Source organism: Ochotona princeps, chromosome 3, assembly GCF_030435755.1.
Source record: "Ochotona princeps isolate mOchPri1 chromosome 3, mOchPri1.hap1, whole genome shotgun sequence".
Lineage (NCBI taxonomy): Eukaryota > Metazoa > Chordata > Mammalia > Lagomorpha > Ochotonidae > Ochotona > Ochotona princeps.
The window spans coordinates 118,785,375-118,807,222 of NC_080834.1; the positions used below are offsets into that span (position 1 = coordinate 118,785,375).

The 21,848-nt window shown below is 41.2% G+C and overlaps 1 protein-coding gene across 1 annotated transcript in view; it reads right to left on the minus strand.

Annotated features, from left to right (window-relative positions):
* Window positions 1-21,848, minus strand: part of LOC131479845 (contactin-associated protein-like 5) — a 523,312-nt gene that overhangs the window by 427,155 nt on the left and 74,309 nt on the right. The window contains exons 2-3 of the mRNA XM_058661312.1: window positions 17,473-17,577; window positions 5,542-5,735 (exon numbers count right to left, since the gene is read on the minus strand). Of these exons, the coding sequence (XP_058517295.1) occupies window positions 5,542-5,735; window positions 17,473-17,577 (299 nt within the window). The remainder of the gene's footprint in view (window positions 1-5,541; window positions 5,736-17,472; window positions 17,578-21,848) is intronic.

Sequence of the window (21,848 nt, forward strand, 5' to 3'; positions counted from 1 at the left end):
GTTTTGATTTTTTTTTTTTTTCCACACAAGACACAGAGAGAAGCTGGTCTGGTTCAGTGAGGTAGAGGGAGCTGGTTGCAACACAAAGACTAGGAAGCAACTTCATTATTTTTTTTTTTTTAATATAAGCTGTACGGGCAGGCCCTGTTGAATGCAAGGAGGTCAAATATCTGATCTACAAACAGAATTTGACTGGCAAACACATCATCCTACCTTAAGTAACAAGGAGGTTTAGGGTATCCCTCCCAACCTTCTTTTATACATCTATACTGTAATTTTGACAGTGTCTGAAAGCACCGTAGCTTCTAGAAAGATCACCAGGGTGCAGAAGACTGGAGAAGAGGACTAGGTAATAGAAGCATTAGGGAAGAGAGGGCCTGCCTCAGTGACCTGGATGTGGGACACAGTGGTCTGCACCCATTCAGCATTTTCCTGTCCTTTGCACTCAGATTCCTCCACACACACACAAGTGAGCTGAGTTGTTTGGAGAAGCATGGTGTTAACTCATTCATGCCTGCAAGCTTGATCCTTAGGTTATACATTGTTTCCATTATGCAATCCCTGCTCTCAGTTATGTTAAGGTGCCATTGAAGGGCATGGATAGGACAAAGATTGAACCAAATCAAAATAGCTTATGGGAATTAAGTTCATGTCACTCACTCTGCTGGCAGCTCAGGCACTTTGTGCTCTCCTCCTGCCCATCTGTGCATCTTTCTGGCAGTGTGCCCCTTCCCATGCGTTCATCTTCCCTCTGATGCAAGGAGGCCTCCTAAGCCACTGCATGGGGAATTGGCTCACAGATGTTTGATGCCCGAAATCACATTCAAATAGGATGGGATGTCAGGGGTGCGCAATTCACTGTGACAGATTTTGGGTAATTTAACAAAAAATAAATAAATAAATAAATAAATAAATAAATAAATAAATAAATCCCACCTAGGATGCACAGAGCAAATAAAACCAGCCTGGAAGTGGGCATTTATTCACAATTGGGAAAATGGCACAATGTGTCAGAGTCGCTTATGTGATGCCTGCCTCCAGCTCCCAACTCTAGGTTCTTGTTAATGTGGGTATAGGAAAACAGCAGCAATGGATCAAGCAGCTGGATGCCCATGGCAGGTGTCCAGGTATTTGGACCAGAGTATCCAGTGCTCAAATGGCATGCTGGCATCGCAGGAGCTAGCAATTCTGTTAATTCTTCAAGTCAGTAAGATTATGGGTTGCTATTACAATTAGATTTGAGGCTACAAATTAGGACTGTGGACTAAACACTATCAGAACAGGAAACTTACACAATAATGCCATTATCTTTTTCCCTATGTTTATGCACCTTTTTGATTATTCTATAGTGCCTTTCCATATTTGATTTTATATTTTCAGGTAATGGATGCTTGGATGTTCTTAAACATTTGTAGAAATACAGAATCTTATATTAGGGCTAGACAAGAATCATACAGAAGCAACACAAAATCTAGGACAACAAAATATTAAATGTGTGCAGTAGCAGTAGTATAAAAATTCATTTGTTCAGATATTCCCGCAAATCAAAATGTATTTTCAAATACTACTGCAGCATACAAGACGAGAAGATCTACTGAAGAGTGGCAGAAGCCTACCACTGATGTGCTGTGTCAGATTGCTTATTATCTGTCATGATCCTTTAGAAGTAGATTAAATGAAGACTGTGTCTTTGAGCTATGCTTTCATTGTTTTAATACTTGGAAGTCTCTTTGCCTCACTGCCAAATCCGAAGTCATTCAGCCAGACTGGTGTCAACTGAACATCTCAAGTGCAGACCCACACTCTACACCCAGAATCTTGCTCTAGCTCTGATGCTTGCTCACAGGACTACAAAATGACTGTAATTACTGAGCCCACCAGAGTAGCTATCTTTAATTAGTAACACTTAGCATGCAGTTTAATAATAATAATAATAATAATAATAATAACCTTGTTTATCTTTTATGTTTACCTCACAGGAAGCATAAAATAAGACTTTAGAGAGCTGTGAGAGTCAGTGTCCTCCCGGTATCTCAGCCAGGGCATCAGTTGCATCGCAAATTGGTGGTGATCTCAATTGTGTGCAGCATATACAGAGTCCAACCCAAGTTGACACATACTTCTCAAAGTGAATCCCCAGCAGTACTTGAATTTTGTTTTGTTTTGTTTTGTTTTGTCTTTTAGAAATGAATGAAATTGCTTAGCCTACCTAGGCTAGGTGTTTCAGAAATCATACAGAAGATAGCTAGCTAAGTGCCCCAAGAAATAGTAAACTGGCATGTTCTTGTTTTTGAGAATGTCTCCCTTATGGATCATACAAGGTTGGACCCCCATTGTGGCTAATAAACAGCAGAGTCTGAACCTCCATCAGTTTTTGAAAATTATCCACAGCATTTCTCTGATTGGTCACAGTGAGAGGCCAACATGTTTATCTATGTTGATGACAAAAGGGGCTTTGATGTTGTGTCTATGGGACAGACTGTTTGTGATTTTGTTTTGATCAGGTTTGAGTTCCTGAAAGGCATTTTAGAGCCCCATCCTAGGATGCTAGAGTTAGGGATAATGAATGAATTCCAAGGCTTGCACCTAGCTATATACTTGTCCCCTAGGTTGGCCAGTTGATACTTAACAACAGAGTTGATGGTAAATAAGATAAATGAATGAATAAATAAATAAATAATTGTAAGCACAGGGATTGCAAGCTTAGGAAGACAGGATTTTACATTAGAGTTACTAGGGATGGGGCTAGGTTACATGCTGGCCGAGATAAGTCCCAGTTAGAGATGCATCACCCCATCCATACTAGAGCTCCAGTTCAAGTCCCGCCTACTTTGCCTTGCATCCTGCTGTCTGCTAACACAGTGAGAAGTAGTGATCCAGGTTTTGCCTGTCACTCAGAAGAAGGACAGGCATGGCTTTCTGGTGTGGCCTTGTCCTGCCTATGGAGGGGAGACTTGTGGAGTAAAGAAGAGGCTGGATCTCTCTCCTCCTCTCCTTCACTCACTTCCACTCTCAATCGTAACCTTGCTTTCTCATTTGTTGCTGTGCCTTTCAGGTGAACAATCTCATCCAGAGCACAGTCTGGTGAAAGTGACAGGCATGTTTTACTCACTATTCTGATGCATTTGTAAAACAACCTAAGGGTTTTGTTTGCTTGTTTTGTTTTGTTTCCTTGCTTAGCATTCATTTTTATTGGAAAGTCTGATTTTCAGAAAGAAGGAGACACAGAAAGACATATTTTCTGTCTGCTGCTCATTCCCCAAGTAAGTGTCTTCAGTGAGACCTGAGTGAAGTGTCTTGAGTAAAGTAAGTGGCAAGACTGAAGCCCACCTGAAGCCAGGAGCTTCCTCTGCGTCTTTCATGTGGGTGCAGGGTCCCAAGGCCTTGGGTCACCCTCGGGTGCTTTCCCAGGCCACAAGCAGGATGGGAAGTGGAGAAGCTGGGCCATGAACCAGCACCTACATGGAATCTCGGCAGATGCAAGATGAGGATTTAAACACTAGGCTATCACGCCAGGCCCAACAACCTGAGGTTTGACCTGTACTCTTATATTTACAGCAGCACAATCTACAATAACAAAGACATGGAAACAACCCCGATGCTCATCAGAAGAGGAGTGAGTGAAGAAATGCTGGCACATCTACTCCATGGAATACTCCTCAGCCACTTGAAAAATGAAATTTTACTATTTGCAACCAAATGGTACAAATAAGAGACCCTTATTCTCACTGAAATAAATCAACCCCAAAAGGACAAATATTATATATTCTCTCTGAATTAAGGCAACCTTCATGCAAAAACACAAGATCAATAAATGTAAAATAGGTAAACATGCATGTACATATAGCCATCTAGAGGAACAGCATAACAGAGCCTGATACATTGAGACGGGAGAGGCACTGCAGCCTGCATCTCTGTTTCCAAATCAAAGATGGACTCCCAATGAAACGTTTCAACATATCTTGACAATAGGATGGTAGATTGTGCCATTGTTCACATCTGCAAAGTCAGGAAACATCTAAATAGCAAACTGATGGAGTTATGACTGTTTTTGTAGGACTGTGCTATTGTAATGATATGGAGAAAATTAGTAGGGGGTAGGTTCAGAGAGGGGGAACCTCAGCGACTGTGGAACTATATCTCAAAATAAATTCCTTTCTTTGTTTCTTTATTTCTTTCTTTCTCTTTCTTTCATTCTTTCTTTCTTCCTTTCTTCTTTCCTTCCTTCTTTTTTTCTTTCTTCTTTCTCTCTCTCAAGAAGAAAAATAATAGTTGATCTAAACTAGTTTTCCCCAAAGAAGCAAGGTGAATTTTCTGTCTTCTTCCCGTTTCCCATTGGATAATACAAAGGAAACCTTGGGAGCTTGGTGTGGGGCAGGGGAGGAATGAGAGAAGGAAAGATTTGTTCACAACTTGGAAAAATCTTCACTCCAAAACAGAAGATTTTCTACACTGATAATGTAATTCAACATTTTAAACGATCACTTTCACCATTCTTATTAAATGTAGTTCTGAAAGCTTTAGCCAGAGACATTCAGCATGAAACAGCAATCAAAGAGTTAGAAAGAACATGTAAGATCAGGCCGGTTCACAAACACTATAAATAAATAAAATATATTGAAATAAATTTAGCCAACTATTTGAGGGAGCTGCATAATGAAAATTATGAAACACTAAAGAAAGGAGTAAAAGAAGACACAAAAAATAGGGGGGGAAATCTTCCAAATGTATATATCGGAAGTATTAATATTATCAGATTCTGTATTTTAACAAAAGTAATTTACAGAATCAATGTGACACCAATCAAAATACAGCAATCAACATCCATATCAGTATCACAATATCCTTTTTAGAAGTGGAAAATAAAATGCTAAAATTCATAAGAAATACAAATGACTGTAAATAATAAAGCAATCTTAAACAACAACAATAGCAGTAGCAAAACAAAAAATGGCTAGGCAATCAAGCAACAATCTTCAAGAATCATCACAGAGAGTTATAATATTTTAACCCTTCCGGTTGTTTTCTTTCCCAGGCCAGGATTCACAAGTTAGGAAACTCTCGTCAACTGACATAATCGAAGTGGTTGGGCTATGGCAACGTATTTAAACTGTTTGACATTTAATTAAACAAGCAACTAAATCAATAAATAAACACAAACAATCTTCTTAACAGACTTAGTGGTGTACAATAATCCTTAAAAGAGTTCGTAGATCATGAACTTGAAACCTAGTGCTTACTTGTCAATGAACATGGTAAGAACTTGTTGAATTTTTTCAGATTGTGTGGATGAGAGAACTAAGACTCATTCCACAAACTACCCATTTTCAGGGGAAAAAAAAACACATATTTTTCAGGAGACATCCTAGCTTCCTGGTGAATGAACAGGGCTGGAGACAGTACTTACAAGTGTCTATTTCTGGAGATGCCTATCAGAGTTGCTGAGTTAATGATAATGTGTGCATCATCAGATGACATAAACATTCACTGCTTACCATCAACACTTCCAGTTTGTGCATTGAAAGAGAGAAGACATCTTACCCAGATGCTGTCTTCTTGCCTGTACTGCTTCCAGTTGTGCCCTGTGTCGCTGAACATCAGGCTGTAGTTCGTCACCCAGTCAGAGCTTCCATATCTTCCCTGTGTGGCCACTGCTGTAATCTCCACTCGGTTTCCGAAGTCTAACTGGAGCCACTGTTGGGCACTGGAGTCAGCTGGGGACCAACCACCAATTCCTGAGTGAAAGCAGAGACACACAGAAAGCATGGTAGCAATCCCCTATGTTGTTACAAGGTTCAAATGTCAACAAAGAAACAGTAGCCCCACCTTTCAATGACTTTGTCCTTAATCCCTTGGTATATCCCTGCAATTTTTCCTTCCTCTATCTTCATGGCAATTCCTGCCATGGCATAAAACACATTACTAAGATCATACCCCCTATAGCTTGCCACTTCTCCCTTAGCCATTACAGTTTCTATGCCTAGTGGGGGTATTTTTTTCCTCCTTCTTTATTTCCTTCCTTCTTTGCATCTTCTCTCTTTCTTTATTCTTTACAACTTCAGCCTAGATTATAGACACACAAAGCAAGTCTTGCTTTTCTCTCAGTTATCTCCTTCCTTTCTTCTTTTGGTCTCTTTTATCCCGCTCCTCTTTTCTCTGCTCTCCTTGTCTTCCAAGCATGCACTGTGATGTCAGGCATTTTATTGTACACACAAAGGTGGAAGAATACTGACTTTAACACTAACGGACATTATTGGTTTATACATTACTTAGTCAACAGATGCCCATTGAACACCAGAACAAACTGCCTACTTCAGAAAGAGATACAGCCCCAAATACGTTTTGGGATATTTAAAGGACCCTTACAAGAGGAAACAATCAATAAAAATGGAATCACAGGGTGCATGGCGCTGTAGAAGGTGTTTGAGAAGCCTAACAAATACAGGGATAGCAGAGTGGCCACATGAGCAATTGCAGTTGTGTGCAGAGGGATAGTCATAGAGACCAAGTAGGGAAGAAGGGAAACAAATTTTGGAAATCTCAGCAAGTCGGAAGAGTATGACGTGTTGGATCACATGTGGTTCAACATACTTTACACACAGTGGCCTTCTGACATTTAAACAGGCCTCTGACCCTGGACTTCAATGCTGTCAGACTTGAACTTTGCAGGTTAATACCATCTTTGGTTAACTGGAAGGCTACTGGCTCAATTGTTCCTTCTACATTTCACTGAATAATGAGGAAATCACTGTTTTCTTCTGAACACAGTGTTGACTGAATTTCTGAAACCTTAGTGGGGTTATAGTAGACTGCCCTACACCATGGAGAGACAGCTGGAAACCAAATGCTTTACTAATGACCTGTTTGGGACTTCAGTTTGGGAGTGAATTGGATTTTTCATTTAGAGAAGTAAATCAATAAATTTCATTTCATTCAAACTCTGCCACTGCAGATCATGCTAGCGGCATTCCCATCTACTTTCCTGGAAACTGAGTCCATTTCTAGGTTATGCCCCCCCCCCCCCCACTACAGTCTCCCTTGAACAAATCATGACAGGTAGACACAGGAGGAGAAGGACATAGAGCACACCCCACAAGATGTGGTTTATGTATCCCCGGTACACAGCTCCTCCTTGGGAGCTTCTGTTTGATAAAGGCTTTACTCCTCCTCTGAAATGATTGAAATGCTTTAATGGCTGGAACAACGAAGTATCTACTGGATAGTGCACTTCATTAAGTGGTGTGTGCATGTGTGTGTGTGTGTGTGAGAGAGAGAGAGAGAGAGAAGGAGGGAGAGACAGGAATGCGGTGACAGATACTGCTGTAATTCACTAAGAACCTTCTCTCTGCCTTCTGTGGAGATTGCAGAGCAGCAGGTGTGTATTGTAAAGGCAATTTCCAGCTTTCCACAGAAGCATTTGTGTGGCTATGTGGCCAAACTTTGCACCAAAACGAAGAGTGAATAAACGTGGAATGTTGAGGCCGGTGGTCTCTTTCCTCGTTGTTTCCCTTGCCAAGAGTGAGGCATGTGGATGATGGAAAATGGAGAATGGCAGGGTCTCAGCATGGAATTGCCCTGGATCCCTTCAGTGTCTTTGGTGAGGGTGTGGAGAAGGAATTAAAAATCACATACGTATCTTATTTAAATCATTGAAAATAAGAATCTACTTGTTACTGAAACTTAGCCTATTTTCACATATACACAGTATCTCAAGAAGTAAACACTATACCCACTATTTCCTTGAAGGAATTAAGAATCAGCACATCTTCTAGACACTTGGTCCCTAGAATAATAAGGGCAATTCGGTTCTTTTTAATATAGTTGTGCATTAAGCTTCTAAAATGCTAGTCATTAGTGAGATAATTTGTAAAGAGGAGATACTGGGAGAGCAATCCTGAGGTACCAGGAATAAAATTTCATTTTTATGCAACAACATTGTTTTCGTCAACAAGTTTGCTGTTTTGCATCATTCTTTCACCGATCTAGCTTCTCAATGATACCAAGAAGATTTGCATTCTGGGAAACCCAAAGCTATTCTGAGCTTGCTCATTGTATTTCCACTCAATTTCTCCTGTTCTCCATTGCACAAAGCTTTTTGATCTATTTTGTATTCATTGTTTTTTTTTTAAATTTACATGACAAGAAATAGGAAGAGAGTGGCAAATATCTCCCCTCTGCTGTCCACTCCCCAAATATCCACACCAGTCTGGAACTCCACATGGTATTCCACATGGATGGTGAGAATCAGACATAAGTCCTCATCTGCAGATTCACAGATGCACATAAGCAAGGCAATAGGGCAGGGACTCAAACCCAGATCCTTCCGGAATTGGATATGGGTATCCCAAGTACTCTCTGAACCCTGAACCAAACACCCATCAAACTTCTTAGCTGAAAAATACGCAGAATTGTGAAGCTGGCTTTGTGCTGAAGTGAGTTAATTCATTGTCTGTTAGGTTAGCATGTGCTGTTCCATTTTTCATCCTCCTCCTGCAAAGGACTCTAGGAAAGCAATGAAAGATGGCCCAAATATTTTGGCTACTTCACCCACATTGGAGATCCAAGTTGAGTTTCTGCCTCTGTTTCGTGAAATTATATTGTTATCCTTCTGTAATTTTATCTTCTGTATTGAGCACACCATTCTAGCATAAACTAAAAATTTTATGATTCCGTTGCAATTCATTAATTAACTAATCAACACATACAGAAACATGAGAGCTGGTAGTATGATAGGTTAGACCGCTGCCCCATACTGGTATTCCAAATGGATGTCAATTGATGTTCCCCAGCTCCACTTCCAGCTTCACAATGCAACTCCCTGCAGATACGCCTTGGAAGGCAGCAGAAGATGACCCAACTGCTTAGGCACCTGCCATCCAGGTGGGAGACTCAGATGAAGCTGCTGGCTGCTGGCTGCTGGTTTTGGTCTGGCCAGGGCCCACCACTGTGACTGCTTTGCCATTGAATCTGCAGACAAAAATTTTCTACATCCCCACTCTCTGTGACCATTTCTCTCTCTCTCTCTCTCTCTCTCTCTCTCTCTCACACACACACGAAAGATTATGTATTTAGAATATATATGAAAGATTATCTTTTAGAATAAGATTAGTTAAAGGTAAAATAGACGGCATTTAATGCCATGAATATAATAAAAATACATTTATAATAGTAGTCATTATATACTTACATAATATATAATTATATAGTAAAATATTAATAATATAGTGATAAGACAAAGTAATAAGGCTTATTAGAGGTAAAATAAGTGAAAAATTATCCATGTAGAACCTATATATGAAAGATTATCCATTTAGAATAAGACTTATTAGAGATAAAACAGATGGCATTTCATACCATGGCATTTCCATACCTAGTCTGGTTTTGGAACACAGTCTGACCAGGAAAACAACTAAAAACAAAAGAGTTAGTGTGTGAGTCTCATAGATTCATTCATCTTAGGTAAGAATTTATCTTATATAAGGACTCGTAATGCTGTAGGCATATTTAGAAAATGACCAGGAAACTACCTGGAATGACTCACACTATCTTATATTATTTATTTTATTCAAACGTCAGATATACAAAGATGAGGAAAGACAGAAAGGAACATCTTTTGTAATTGGCCACAACAGACAGATTTGAGCCAATCCAAAGCCAGGAGCCAGAAGCCTCTTCTGGGTCTCCCACACAGGTGCAGGGTCACAAGGCTTTGGGCCATCCTTGACTGCCTTTCCAGGCCACAAGCAGGAAGCTGAATAGAAAGCAGGGCTGCCAGGACATGAACTGATGCCCATATGGGACCCAGCATATGCACGACGAGGACCTTAGCCACTAGGCCACCTCACTAGCCCCTCACTGTATCTTTAATCATTAACCAGGTTGGTTTCTCTTCAAGCTAAAGTTTGAGATTTTTCTTGGACAAAGTCATCTGATAACTATAATGAATGAAGCAGGAGAGGAAATGATATAAATATTTAACATGACACAGTGCACAGATGGGTAGCAATGACATCTACAACATGTTTGGAACACTGTGGGGTCTCTACTTCTGCCTCTCCACTTATTTCCCCCACGTTCGTGTGTAACAGGATCTGCGTCTGAGCATTGACCTCTGGAGCAGAGAAGTCACAGAATGAAGAACTGGGCACCTTCATTTAGCTCCTGAGCAGGTATTGGAGAGCCAGATGCTTCGCTCTGGCACTGTCCAGAGCTCCTCCACAGGTTCCAGGTAAGGAAGGGGAGAGTTTACGTCACAGGGAGATCCAGTAATTGGAGCAGAATGTGCTGTGTCTGACTTAGTTTGAGCTTTATGAAACTAAAATTTGAGTGCAATGGTTTGTTGACAAAGTGACCCAGTAGTCCAGGTGAGTTGTGGGATGTGATGAGGAAGGGCAGGACCTACTGTAGTAGCATAGTAGCTAAAGTCCTCAGCTTGCATGGGCCAGGATCCCATAGGGGCTCTGATTCATGTCCCAGTTTCTCCAAGTCCCATCTAGCTCCTGGCCTGTGGCCTACAAGAACAGAAGAGGATGGCCCCAGTCCTTAGGACCCATCACCCATGAGGGAGACTGAGAAGGGGCTCCTGGTTTCTGGTTTTGAACAGGCTCAGCTCCAGCCATTGTGGTCACTTGGGAGTGAATCAGTGGACTGAAGATCCTTATGCCTGCATCTGCTTCTATCTGTATATATGACTTTCCCATTAAGATAGATAGAAAGATGGATAGATGATAGATAGATAGATAGATAGATAGATAGATAGATAGATAGATAGATAGACAGATAATACCAATCTGTGATGCATCACCCAGCCCTAACTTCTGTGACTGAGCTCATCTCTAGCAGTGTAGGATGAATTTAAGAGGAATCTCAGTAGGGGAGGGTTCTGTATATCACAAAAACTTTTTGAGATTGGGAAAACCTGCCATTGGGTTGGGTCTGATTCTGTTGGGGGTGGTCTCAGGACTCCCCTGCAGCAACTGCATTACCACCCCATATGCTAGTGACTCACACCAACTAGAGCTCCCCCCTCAACCAGAGAAACATCTGACCAAGAAGAAACTGCCTTCTCTGGGAAGCTATTCCATTCCCTCACCAACTCCCTGTATTGCCCAAGGCTTGCCTGAATCAAATTGCAAGAGATTGCACTGTTTCTTGGCAGCGGTGATCTCACGGTGTTTTCTACAACTTGGAACCTCCTCTTGACTCCAAAGGATCCGGATTCTGGCTCCTTCCCTGGATTTCACCGTTTCCTCCATTCCTGACTCCAGAGAGCACAGCCCAAGGGTCACTTCAACCAGAAGACTTAGTTGAATCTATATCAGTTCAGGTACAAAAGAGCCCTCATCTCAGCTCCTCAAATGCCAGGCCTGGAATCGGAGGACGTGGACATTGTCTTCCTCAATCCTGTGTGCCTGTGATAATTGCTGGTTCTTTTCAACTACCGTACAACTTTCATGTCCCTCGTAAATGATGGGTAAGGTATATTTCTATGGGCTTCATCTTAAAAATGATCTCACTCTTTGTCAGAAGGTGTTACGCACTTGTAAACTGTTGGCTTCTTTGGAGTATTGTGTACATGGATATTGTTTTGAAGCTCTAATGAATTCATCATCTTCTACTCTAGTTTTGTCATAAATATGATGTTTTCACTAACAAATTTTGGTGGAATTCATGTTGCTTTAGCAATTCTTTGCAATCCCATGCCTTCTCTTTCATAAAAATTAAAAATCACTGTTCAAAAATTCCAGAATCCGTTATCATGAATTTATTTTGATGCATCAAGAAGAAATACTTGCAGACTTTATCATCAAGTGCATTTTTCAAGGATGACTTCAAGACTCCCTTATATGTCCTATGGAAAAAATGATCATAAATGAAATTTCTTATTATCGCAAAGGCTTCATTTTAGATATATTCTTATCTAGAGATACCGTGGCAATGGAAAGTTACTCTTTTGACAGGAAGATGATGAGTGTACCCCAAAACATTGGGGAGAGGGCAGGTTGCGCAGCTCAAGAAAAACTGGAACGTAGGTCACATATTGTTTCACTACCATGAGATGACAGGAAATATTTCAGTTAATCACAGGCCACATATAGGTCAGCAGTCCCATCGTGTTACAGTAGAATTGAAGAATTCCCATTTCCTAACACTAATGAGATGATAGAACAACACTTTCATATTTATGTGGGCATGCTGATTTAATCAAAATTACTGCATTATCAAAGGTTTATAGCTATCACCTGTAAATGTATGCACAGTGTATAATACTTGATAATGATAACAGATGGATATTGCTGATTACAGCAAACAGCATCTTCTCTGCTTCAAATAACGACCAGGCCAAGAATGGGAGTGCCAGAGCAATGGAAGCAAACTACCAAGAGTACAAGCTCCTCCCTATCATGGACCTTTAAGCTTGTGAGGGGAATCATAATGCAACAAGACAATACCACCCCCTCTCAGCTTGCAGGTAATGATAGGTGGACATCACAGGTGGACAGAAGGAACTGCATAGGTGGTAGGGGGAGTGGCTTCCAAGTTCATGACCCTGAACTAGCTGCCTACCCCACAGAAGTTTGACACTTAGCCTAGCTGAAGAAAGAACTGACATATTTGGCTTTGCCTCCATGTGAAAGAAGAAACAAAGCTCCTACGAAATTGCAGAATGTTTCTGTGCTATCACTCTCATTGTGATATATAGCTGCCCCAGGAAGAGATGGGGCTCAGAGCATTCCAATATCTAGATGAAGAGTCTTCCCCACAAGCATATTAGGCCACATTATAATTTGGGAAATATTGAGATCACCAAATCACTCTCTCACAAGCTGTGAAAATCTGGTCTTTGTGCTTAGAATACAGGCAACTTCATTCAAAATGCCAAAATTATCTGGGGGAATGTAACTATTATACCAAATACATCTTTATGCATAATAAGAGAGCACATAAGCATGAATAACGCTATTAGCTAACCTGGGGTAGAATTGGATTCAAACCCAACCCTACCACAGATTAGCTCTGTGTCCTTGAGTCAGTGACTTCCCTCTTTTCAGCCTGGTTCCTCCTTATTGAAAGTAAAAATACCAAGTATGTTAGAGTACTGATATGCGCAAAAAACGTGCAACTGATGCTTCCAGCATGATTTCCTATGTGTAATGATTCCGTCTGCTTTAATATCCCCCATGAGACCATCCAGGCCTGCTGAGGTCCTGGCCACACCTTCAGGTGGATGGCACAAGCACCGCCCACCCATTTCCTAACCGATTAAGAGACCACCAATGGGTGACATCATACCTGTAGATTTCTACCCAACAAGGAGGGGTCAGGGAACTCTTAAAATTCCAAGACCCTTCCTCAAACCTTTGGTTGTCTCTCCCTCCCTCTTTTGAGAGGCATTCCACCTCCTGGCTTTTTTTTTGGGAGGCGCTTTCCCCTTCCCTCCCCCTTCGATGTTCACCTGGTCCCTTCACAAGTAAACTTTTCTGTCTCCAACAGTTTCCAGGCTTTTTATTTCTATGATAAGCTTAGGTTGGTAACATTCCACATATACCCTAACCTTGAGATGCTGAACGAAAAAGACACACTGCTAAGAACAAAAGAAGCAGAGAGACACCAGGCTCTAAGATGACGCATCTCAACCTAAATGTGTAAATGCTGTTTAGTTGTTAAAACACTGGTTCTGAAGCAATGACTCTGCATAGCAACCAAGAACCTAGGTGATACCAAGTGCTCCCTTGTGTTTATGCCTGAAGCCTTGAGAAACAAGTGTGTAGCAACAAGATAAGCACAACCTGCTGCCAGCCATGCCTGAGAAAGTGAGGACATGACAAAGAAAGGAAGGAAGGAAGAGGACATTCTGAAGGGAGTTTCTGCATATCTCCCTGTGAATGCAAATGAGATTATTTCCATGCCTGTCTTTATCACCTCTGGTTTGAGAGACTGAACCATCCTTAGCGAGAGATATTGTAGCATTGGTAGTGCAATTGGATCCTCAGAGTGCTCAACTGCTGCCTGGAACAAATCCCTAGACAGCTGATGCCATGCTCCTTGAAGAAGTCCTGACTCCTGTGCTGTTTCCAATTTCCATCTCCTCAAGGATATCCTGATAGCGCAAAACTGCAAAAGAAACTTTCCCAAGCCTTATGGCTCGACAGTGTTTGGCCTTCAGTGCATCCAGAGAATATGCGGATGTGGCAAGTGTGTACAGATTCTGTGCAGTGTGAAGGCAGGATCGTCAAACCTCTTCACCCACTGAGAAGCTATAAATGCCTTGATTGAAGAAGCCAAACACTCCATGGCAACACCACTGTCATTCTAGAAACACACTCTCTCAACACACTCTCTCAACTTCCAGTCAAGCATTAAATGAAATAATAATGAAGCAAAAATAAAAATAAACATGAAGTGAGCGAGAGTGATTAAAATTGAAGGAGTAAATGGATATCTATCTGTCTGCAGATATGGAATAAAAAAAGATGAAAACAAATCCTACAAACCACTCCTCTCTTGGAGTCGACAGACTCTTCCTATTTCCCTTTTAACCATATTAAGCGAGTTAAATCCTTCTTTCCATCTTCCAGAAGATCTAACCCACAGTTTGATGGCCTCTCTCTGTGCCACCAGCTCCTATATTTCCTGCTAACAGTAAGTGCTTCTTTGAACCCCAGAGAAGTTAATGCTCAGATCAAAAGATTTCTTTACACACACACACACACACACACACACACACACACACACACACACGTCAAAGTTGACAATGATAGATCCTTCTTAAGCCAAAATTATAGAGATTGATTTAGTGGCCTAATTTAATGGTGAGCTGACAGGCAACTTAATGCATCTTCTTATATTTTTTCTCAAAAGAATTTGTTTTTTCTTGGGAGGGGATGGAGACTTAAGGGTACGTGGAAGTGAGATAACACCAATTCCATTTGCCAGATCCCTCCCATAGAGGAGATAGATGAGTGAATGTTTATTCAGGTGAACAGAGCCATAATCGCAGATTGGGCCAGAGACACTGCGCTATGCACACACAGTCAGGAGTTACCCTGAGATCAGGCCCAGGGTTTCCCCAGAAACGGTTCATGAGTGACTGGGCTTTCATGGCTTTTTGTAGCCACAGTTTGGTGAGATACGACAAATGGCATGCAAGAAGCACTGTTGAAGGCAACATTAAAATTTGCCAACCTGCATTTCTCCTGGAACTACAAAGGAAACCTGCCAGTTACAGTTCAGTTCTTTAGCCTGCAATGAAAATGAGCTCTCAGATACGCACGTTTCATCTCAGACTCCTGAGGGCTTCAGCAAGGCAGGTGTTACTGGGCTACTTACTCATGAAAAATTAAGGCCGAGACTAGGTAAGCATGTAATACATTATCAAAATCTCTAAATATTAGAGATAGCATTTGAATTCCAGCTGATTAATTCAAAGTTGTGTTTCTTTTTCCTCTAACCTTCTACAGCCTGTAAACGTGAGTCAATTTTTTTTTATAGACTTATATAATGCAGCAATAAGCATGGCATCTAGAGTCAGCTGACTTAATTTTGAATCCAAGCATTTTCCTTTTTGAGTTATTTGGCAAATTTGTAACTTTGCTGAGTCTCAGGAACCCTACTGAAGGTGAACGGTGATAATGGGCATGTAAGTACAGTTCTGTAAGTTCTAAACTCTGCACTATAGGTGACATGCAATGGGGATACAGATGCTGTGGCTCTGTAGGTTAAGCTGCTACTTGGGACACACTCGTGTCAGATCCGAGTTCCAGAACTGAGCCGGAACTCTGCTTCTGATCAGTTTCATGCTAAGGTGCTCTGTAGGAAGTAGTGGGTAATGGCTTACGTACTTCAGTTCCCCCCATATGTGAGATTTGCTGGAGTTCCTAGATCCCAGATTCCCTGTAGCTTATCCTTGCCTGTTGTAGTTGTTTTGAAAGTGGTTTAACACATGAAAGAACTCTCTCTTTGCAAATCAATGCCTATTTTTTTTCTTTAAAAGGCAATTTACCAAAGAGTGGGAGAAATACAAAATTGTTATTAATTGCCTTCTGGGTCTTTGCCTGTAATATCATTCTCAAGCAAGGTAATGCAATAAAACTTTGACACTGGTGAACTTTTAAATTGCTGATCCCTTTACAATGAAAAACATGTGATACATAGGATAAATCAAAAAACCAATGTGCAACGAAGAATCACAAATCAATCTTGCTATTAAGGGAGATTCAAAATTCTGAATGAAAGTGTTAACAAATTAAACATTTAACACTGGAAAAACATATTGTCAATACCATAACGAGAAATTAGAACTTTTGAGAGATCTATTAGTGTGTCTGGCTTAGTATACCAATGGGAGATAGAGTTAAGTAGTAGAAATTATAATTAATGAGTAGATTGTCTGAAATAATATGCCATTTTTCCTTAACCTTGAAAGTGTTTATAATATTAATCAGATATTCAAAGACACAAATAAGGGGAAAATGTTTTAATAATAGAAGTAACCCCAACTTCTTTGTATCTGCCTATTCTTTATCAAATAAACATCTGGATTTGATTATGTGAGAACTGCGTGCACATCCAACATCATAATGGTCAAGGCAGTTGACACCAGGGAGTAGCAGTGATGGTTACCTATGCTTCATCGTAGTTCGGTAGCACACATCGGCTACCACACTATGGCTTCCTCATCTGTAAGTAAAAGCCTTTTGTATATTTCCAAATCAAAAATGTAATTTTATAGTGGAAAATTTTAGTAAACATTTCTATTATAGTATCTTCATAATAATTTCTTAGTAGGCGGTTTTTCCAGAAAATATAAAAATAAAACACTTTACTTTTCTCAAAGATTTATTCATTTACTTTTTTGAAAGGCAAAGTAACACAGAAGGAGACAGAAACAGAGAGAGATCTTCCACTCACTGTTTTATTCCCCAAATGGTTACAATGATCAGAGTTGGCTGGGACCAGTGCAAGCAGGCAGCAACTTCATTGAGGTCTCCAATGTGCATGCAGCAGTCCAAGCACTTAGGCCGTTTTCCGCTGCTTTCCCAGGTGTGTTAGCAGGGAGCTGGATCAGAAGTGCAACACTCACAACTGAATTAATACTCACAAAATTTAAAAAAAATTGAAATGGAGAGTTGGGGGCCGAGAATTTTATTTCGTGGCTAAGACACCATGAACTTCACATGATACGAGGCAGTGAGTGATGACTCAATCCAATGTGCTCCTCTCACCCAAGGGTAAGCCTTGACCCAGCTCAGTCCTGTGCACGACAGGCATTGGAGGAGTAAGCATTAATTTTCATTCTCTGCACATGTGTTTGCATTTCTTTCTACCATTCATATAAATACAATAAATCAGCAGGTACATTTAAACTGGGATTCTATGTGTTTAGTGGAAAAAAGTGAATTTTCTCTTCCTTCCTTATACAAATATGTGCTTCTCAGCCTTTGAGTGTTGGATTTGAGTGTCGCTACTTACCAACTCTCCTGTTGAGCTGTGCTGCGCTGGGAGTACCGGTGAGATCGGAGGAGCTGGTAAAAGCCATTGGAGAGAGCTCAGCTGCTAAAGGCTCAACACAGTTGTCTACAATGGTGGGAGAGAGAGAGACCCAATTCTGTTAGTGGGACCTATTCTGTGAAGAGAGAAGGCATGACACACACTACCCTCATTCAATTACCAACTGCTAGGAACACAGAGACACAAGTATCATTGCATCTTCTCCCCCATGGGACACTGAAGGACAGGCAAAGCTTCCTCTCACAGAGAAGACAAACCTAAAAAGGTCGTATAAGTCACCCATGGATATAGCACAAAAAAAAAAAAAAAAAACCAGCATATCAAGAATTCTTGCTAGGTTTGCTAATTTTTTTTAAAAAAGCTAGATTTATTTTTTCATTCAATCTTTCAGCATTGCAAGTCTGCAACAGAAGCTTGTAAATGCTGTCACTGAATTTATTCTATGGGAAGACAGACTACTCATGACGGAGGCGCACTGTTTAAATACTCTACATCTTCAGTCGCCACGGACCCTGCAGTAATTGCATCTAGAAAAATAATACAGTTTACAATGGTGTACTCTTACTTGTGTGAATACATTCGAAAATGATACTCATTCTAATAGCTAATTTCTGCTCTACAGAATAATAGAGAATAGTCCTAGAGTTTGTGTAGTCTTGAATCTAGAATTTCTATGAGAAAACACTCTGTTTAAACATCCTTAAATGTGACACAGCCCATTCTGCTAGACTTCTGTGATGAGATCAAAATTTGGCAAGTTCGAGGGCAAGGGCAGAAATACCAGCCTCAGCATAGAATCCAGGATGATCCACTTTCGCATGCTTAAAAGCGTCTACACTGTCATGCTGGGAATGAAATTTTTCCTCCCCTTCAAAATGCATATTGAAATTTGATCTATTTGGCGATGGTGTTAGAGACAGGCTCACATAGAGGTGATTAGGGCATAAGAGGTCAGTCTTTCAGGTGATTTTTGTACTCTGATGAAAGAATTTTAGTTAGTGAGCTTCCTCTCTTTCTTCATCTCTTCACATTTACACAAATGATAAACTAACGAAAAGAGCTTCAGCAGCGGTGTACAATTTGATACTAGATTTTGCAGACTCTAGAACTGTCTGTCAATAAGTTCAATTCACTGGAAATATCCTGCTTTCAGATTGTCATTTTTTCTCACAAACATATTTATTTTAAAAAAACAATAGCATAATGGAAAATATAATAAAATATTAGAATTTAAATTTAAATTTAATTTGAAAAATGAAAAGTGAAAAGAGGGAGGGAGAAAGAAGGAGATAGATATTATCCATGTACTCATTCACTGTTCAAATAACTCCAACAGATGGGGCTGACTCAGGTCAAAGCCAGGAGCCTAGGTCTCTAATGCGATTGTCAGGGGCTCAAGAACTTGGACTTCGTCCATTGCCTTCCTTGGCACATTAGCCAGGATCTGCATTAGAGGCAGAGGGAGCACAATTGTACTGGCCCTCCAGTATATGATGCCAGCATTTTTACTGGTATTTAGCTCAATGTGCCACAATGCCAGACTCCAAGAAGTCTGTCAGAGCCACATAAAACATCCAAGACAATTGGTTACCTAACAGTTGTGTAACAACTCACTTCTTTGTATCTTCCGCTAGGTGGTGGCCCATTTGTGGGACTATAGGAAAAGCTTCGGCTTACTACAGGCCTTCCATAAAAAACAGTTGAGGGCCCAGCACGGTGGCCTAGCGGCTAAAGTCCTCGCCTTGAATGCCCTGGGATCCCATATGGGTGCCGGTTCTAATCCCGGAGGCTCCACTTCCCATCCAGCTCCCTGCTTGTAGCCTGGGAAAGCAGTTGAGGACGGCCCAATGCTTTGGGACCCTGCACCCACGTGGGAGACCCAGAGGAGGTTCCTAGTTCCCGGCTTCGGATTGGCATAGCACCGGCCATTGCACTCACTTGGGGAGTGAGTCATGGGATGGAAGATCTTCCTCTCTGTGTCTCCTCTCTATATATCTGACTTTGTAATAAAATAAATAAATCTTAAAAAAAAAGAACAGTTGAAAGAATGGAGTGTTGAGTAAATGAGTGAAAGCACAAAAAAAAAAGGGGGGGGATGGTTTGATCAATCAATGTAAAAGTAATGATGCTTTTTCCCCAATTTCCAGTTTGTACCCAACTGATCTGCTGGACAATGTCAAATGATTTCCTTCATTTATATAGACATATTTCATTCAAAATAAACTTGAAATGTGCCACTCATTTTAACATAAGTATTAAATTTTCATTCATTAGATTTAGTGTATTTTCAAAATAAATTGGAAAACTAGAGCTTGCATTTTGCCCAAAGACTAAAACTTTAAAAAAGCATTTTAAGGGGCTGCTGCATTGGTCCAACTGATTAATCCTCTAATCTTAACTGTCAGCATCCCATGTAGCCACTGGTTCGTGTCCCAATTGTTCCACTTTCCCTCAAGCACTCTGCTTGTGGCCTGAAAAGTTAGGATGACCTAAAGACTTGGGATCACACCCCTGCCTGGAAGATTCAGAAGAAGCTACTGGCTGCTGGTTATGAATTGGCTACACCAAGACCACTGTGGCCATTTGAGGAGTGAACTTATCTCTATGCCTTTCCAAAAACAAAATAGTAATAACTATCTTTTTAAAAAAAGGAATGGCACAGCAATCCCAGCAGTGATTGGTACACTTGGAAAAACATAACTTAGGTGCTTCGGCTCTGGTGTCAGGAACACATGAGAGGGAAGACAACATTGCATCACTCTTGTGTGAAGGTACGCGTTTGCCTCTCTGCTGCTGAGTGAGGATATAAATTAGAAAAAACGCATCCCTGGCACTTGGCTGTTTCCTCACATCATCAAGGGTTGTCTGATGAATCCAGTAGGATGAATGCCTCAGGAACACACAAGCCTCCCCCACCCACACACACATAAATGCATCCTGTCAACAGTCACCACAAGGTGTCCAAGTCCAAATCAACGATCAGAGGTAGTTACAGCATCCCCCAGCCTAGAATCTTCTTTACACCATCTTACAGCCAAAATCCTTCCACAACTACCTGCTGGTGTGTCTAAGGCGCTTGTGTATTTCTTAAAAGTTTAATATGTGTATATGGTTACCATTATCTGTGTGTGTGCGTGTGTGTGTGTGTGTGTGTGTGTGTGTGTGTGACTGATGACATTTCTGAGTGTCGGGTCTTGTTTTACTCCCTTAGTTTTTTCTTGGTAGGATATCTGTTGTGCAACTACTGATTGTTTTTTCTCTTTTTAATTTACTATTATTGGAAAGCCGGATATACAGAGAGGAGGACAGACAGAGAGGAGATCTTCTGTCCAATGATTCACTCCCCAAGTGAGCTGCTACGGCTGGTGCTGCGCCGATCTGAAGCCAGGAACCAGGAACCTCTTCTGGGTCTCCCATACGGATGCAGTGTCCCAAAGCATTGGGCCGTCCTTCACTGCTTTCCCAGGCCACAAGCAGGGAGCTGGATGGGAAGTGGAGCTGCCAGGATTAGAACCGGTGCCCATATGGGATCCCGGTGTGTTCAAGGCGAGGACTTTAGCCGCTAGGCCACGGTGCTGGGCCCCAACTGATTGTTTTAACCATGTTGTATTGTTCCTCTGTAGATATATTTTTAAGGTTTATTTATTTTTGTTACAAAGTCAGATATACAGAGAGGAGGAGAGACACAGAGAGGAAGAACTTCGGTCCAATGATTCACTCCCCAAGTGAGCACAACGGCCGGTGCTGTGCCGATCCGAAGCCAGAAACAGGAACCTCTTCTGGGTCTCCCACATGGGTGCAGGGTCCCAAAGCATTGGGCCGTCCTCGACTCCTTTCCCAGGCCATCAGGGAGCTGGATGGGAAGTGGAGCCGCCGGAATTAGAACCGGCACCCATATGGGATCCCGGGGCATTCAAGGCAAGGACTTTAGGCACTAGGCCACGATGCCAGGCCCCCTGTAGCTATTTTAAGTCAACTCATTTAAGTATGGGAATTTATCTTTTTGCTTTTATTATAATAGTCATGGATTAATGTATCAATCATTACAATGACCATGGAGTAGGCAAAATAGAAGGAATCTCATCACTTCAATTCTATTCATGAGAACGAAAAATTTTTTTTTAAGATTTATTCATTTTATTACAAAGTCAGATATACAGAGAGGAGGAGAGACAGAGAGGAAGATCTTCCATCCGATGATTCACTCCCCAAGTGAGCGCAACGGCTGGTGCTGTGCCGATCCAAAGCCAGGAACCAGGAACTTCTTCCTGTTCTCCCACGTGGGTGCAGGGTCCCAAATCTTTGGGCTGTCCTCCACTGCTTTCCCAGGCCACAAG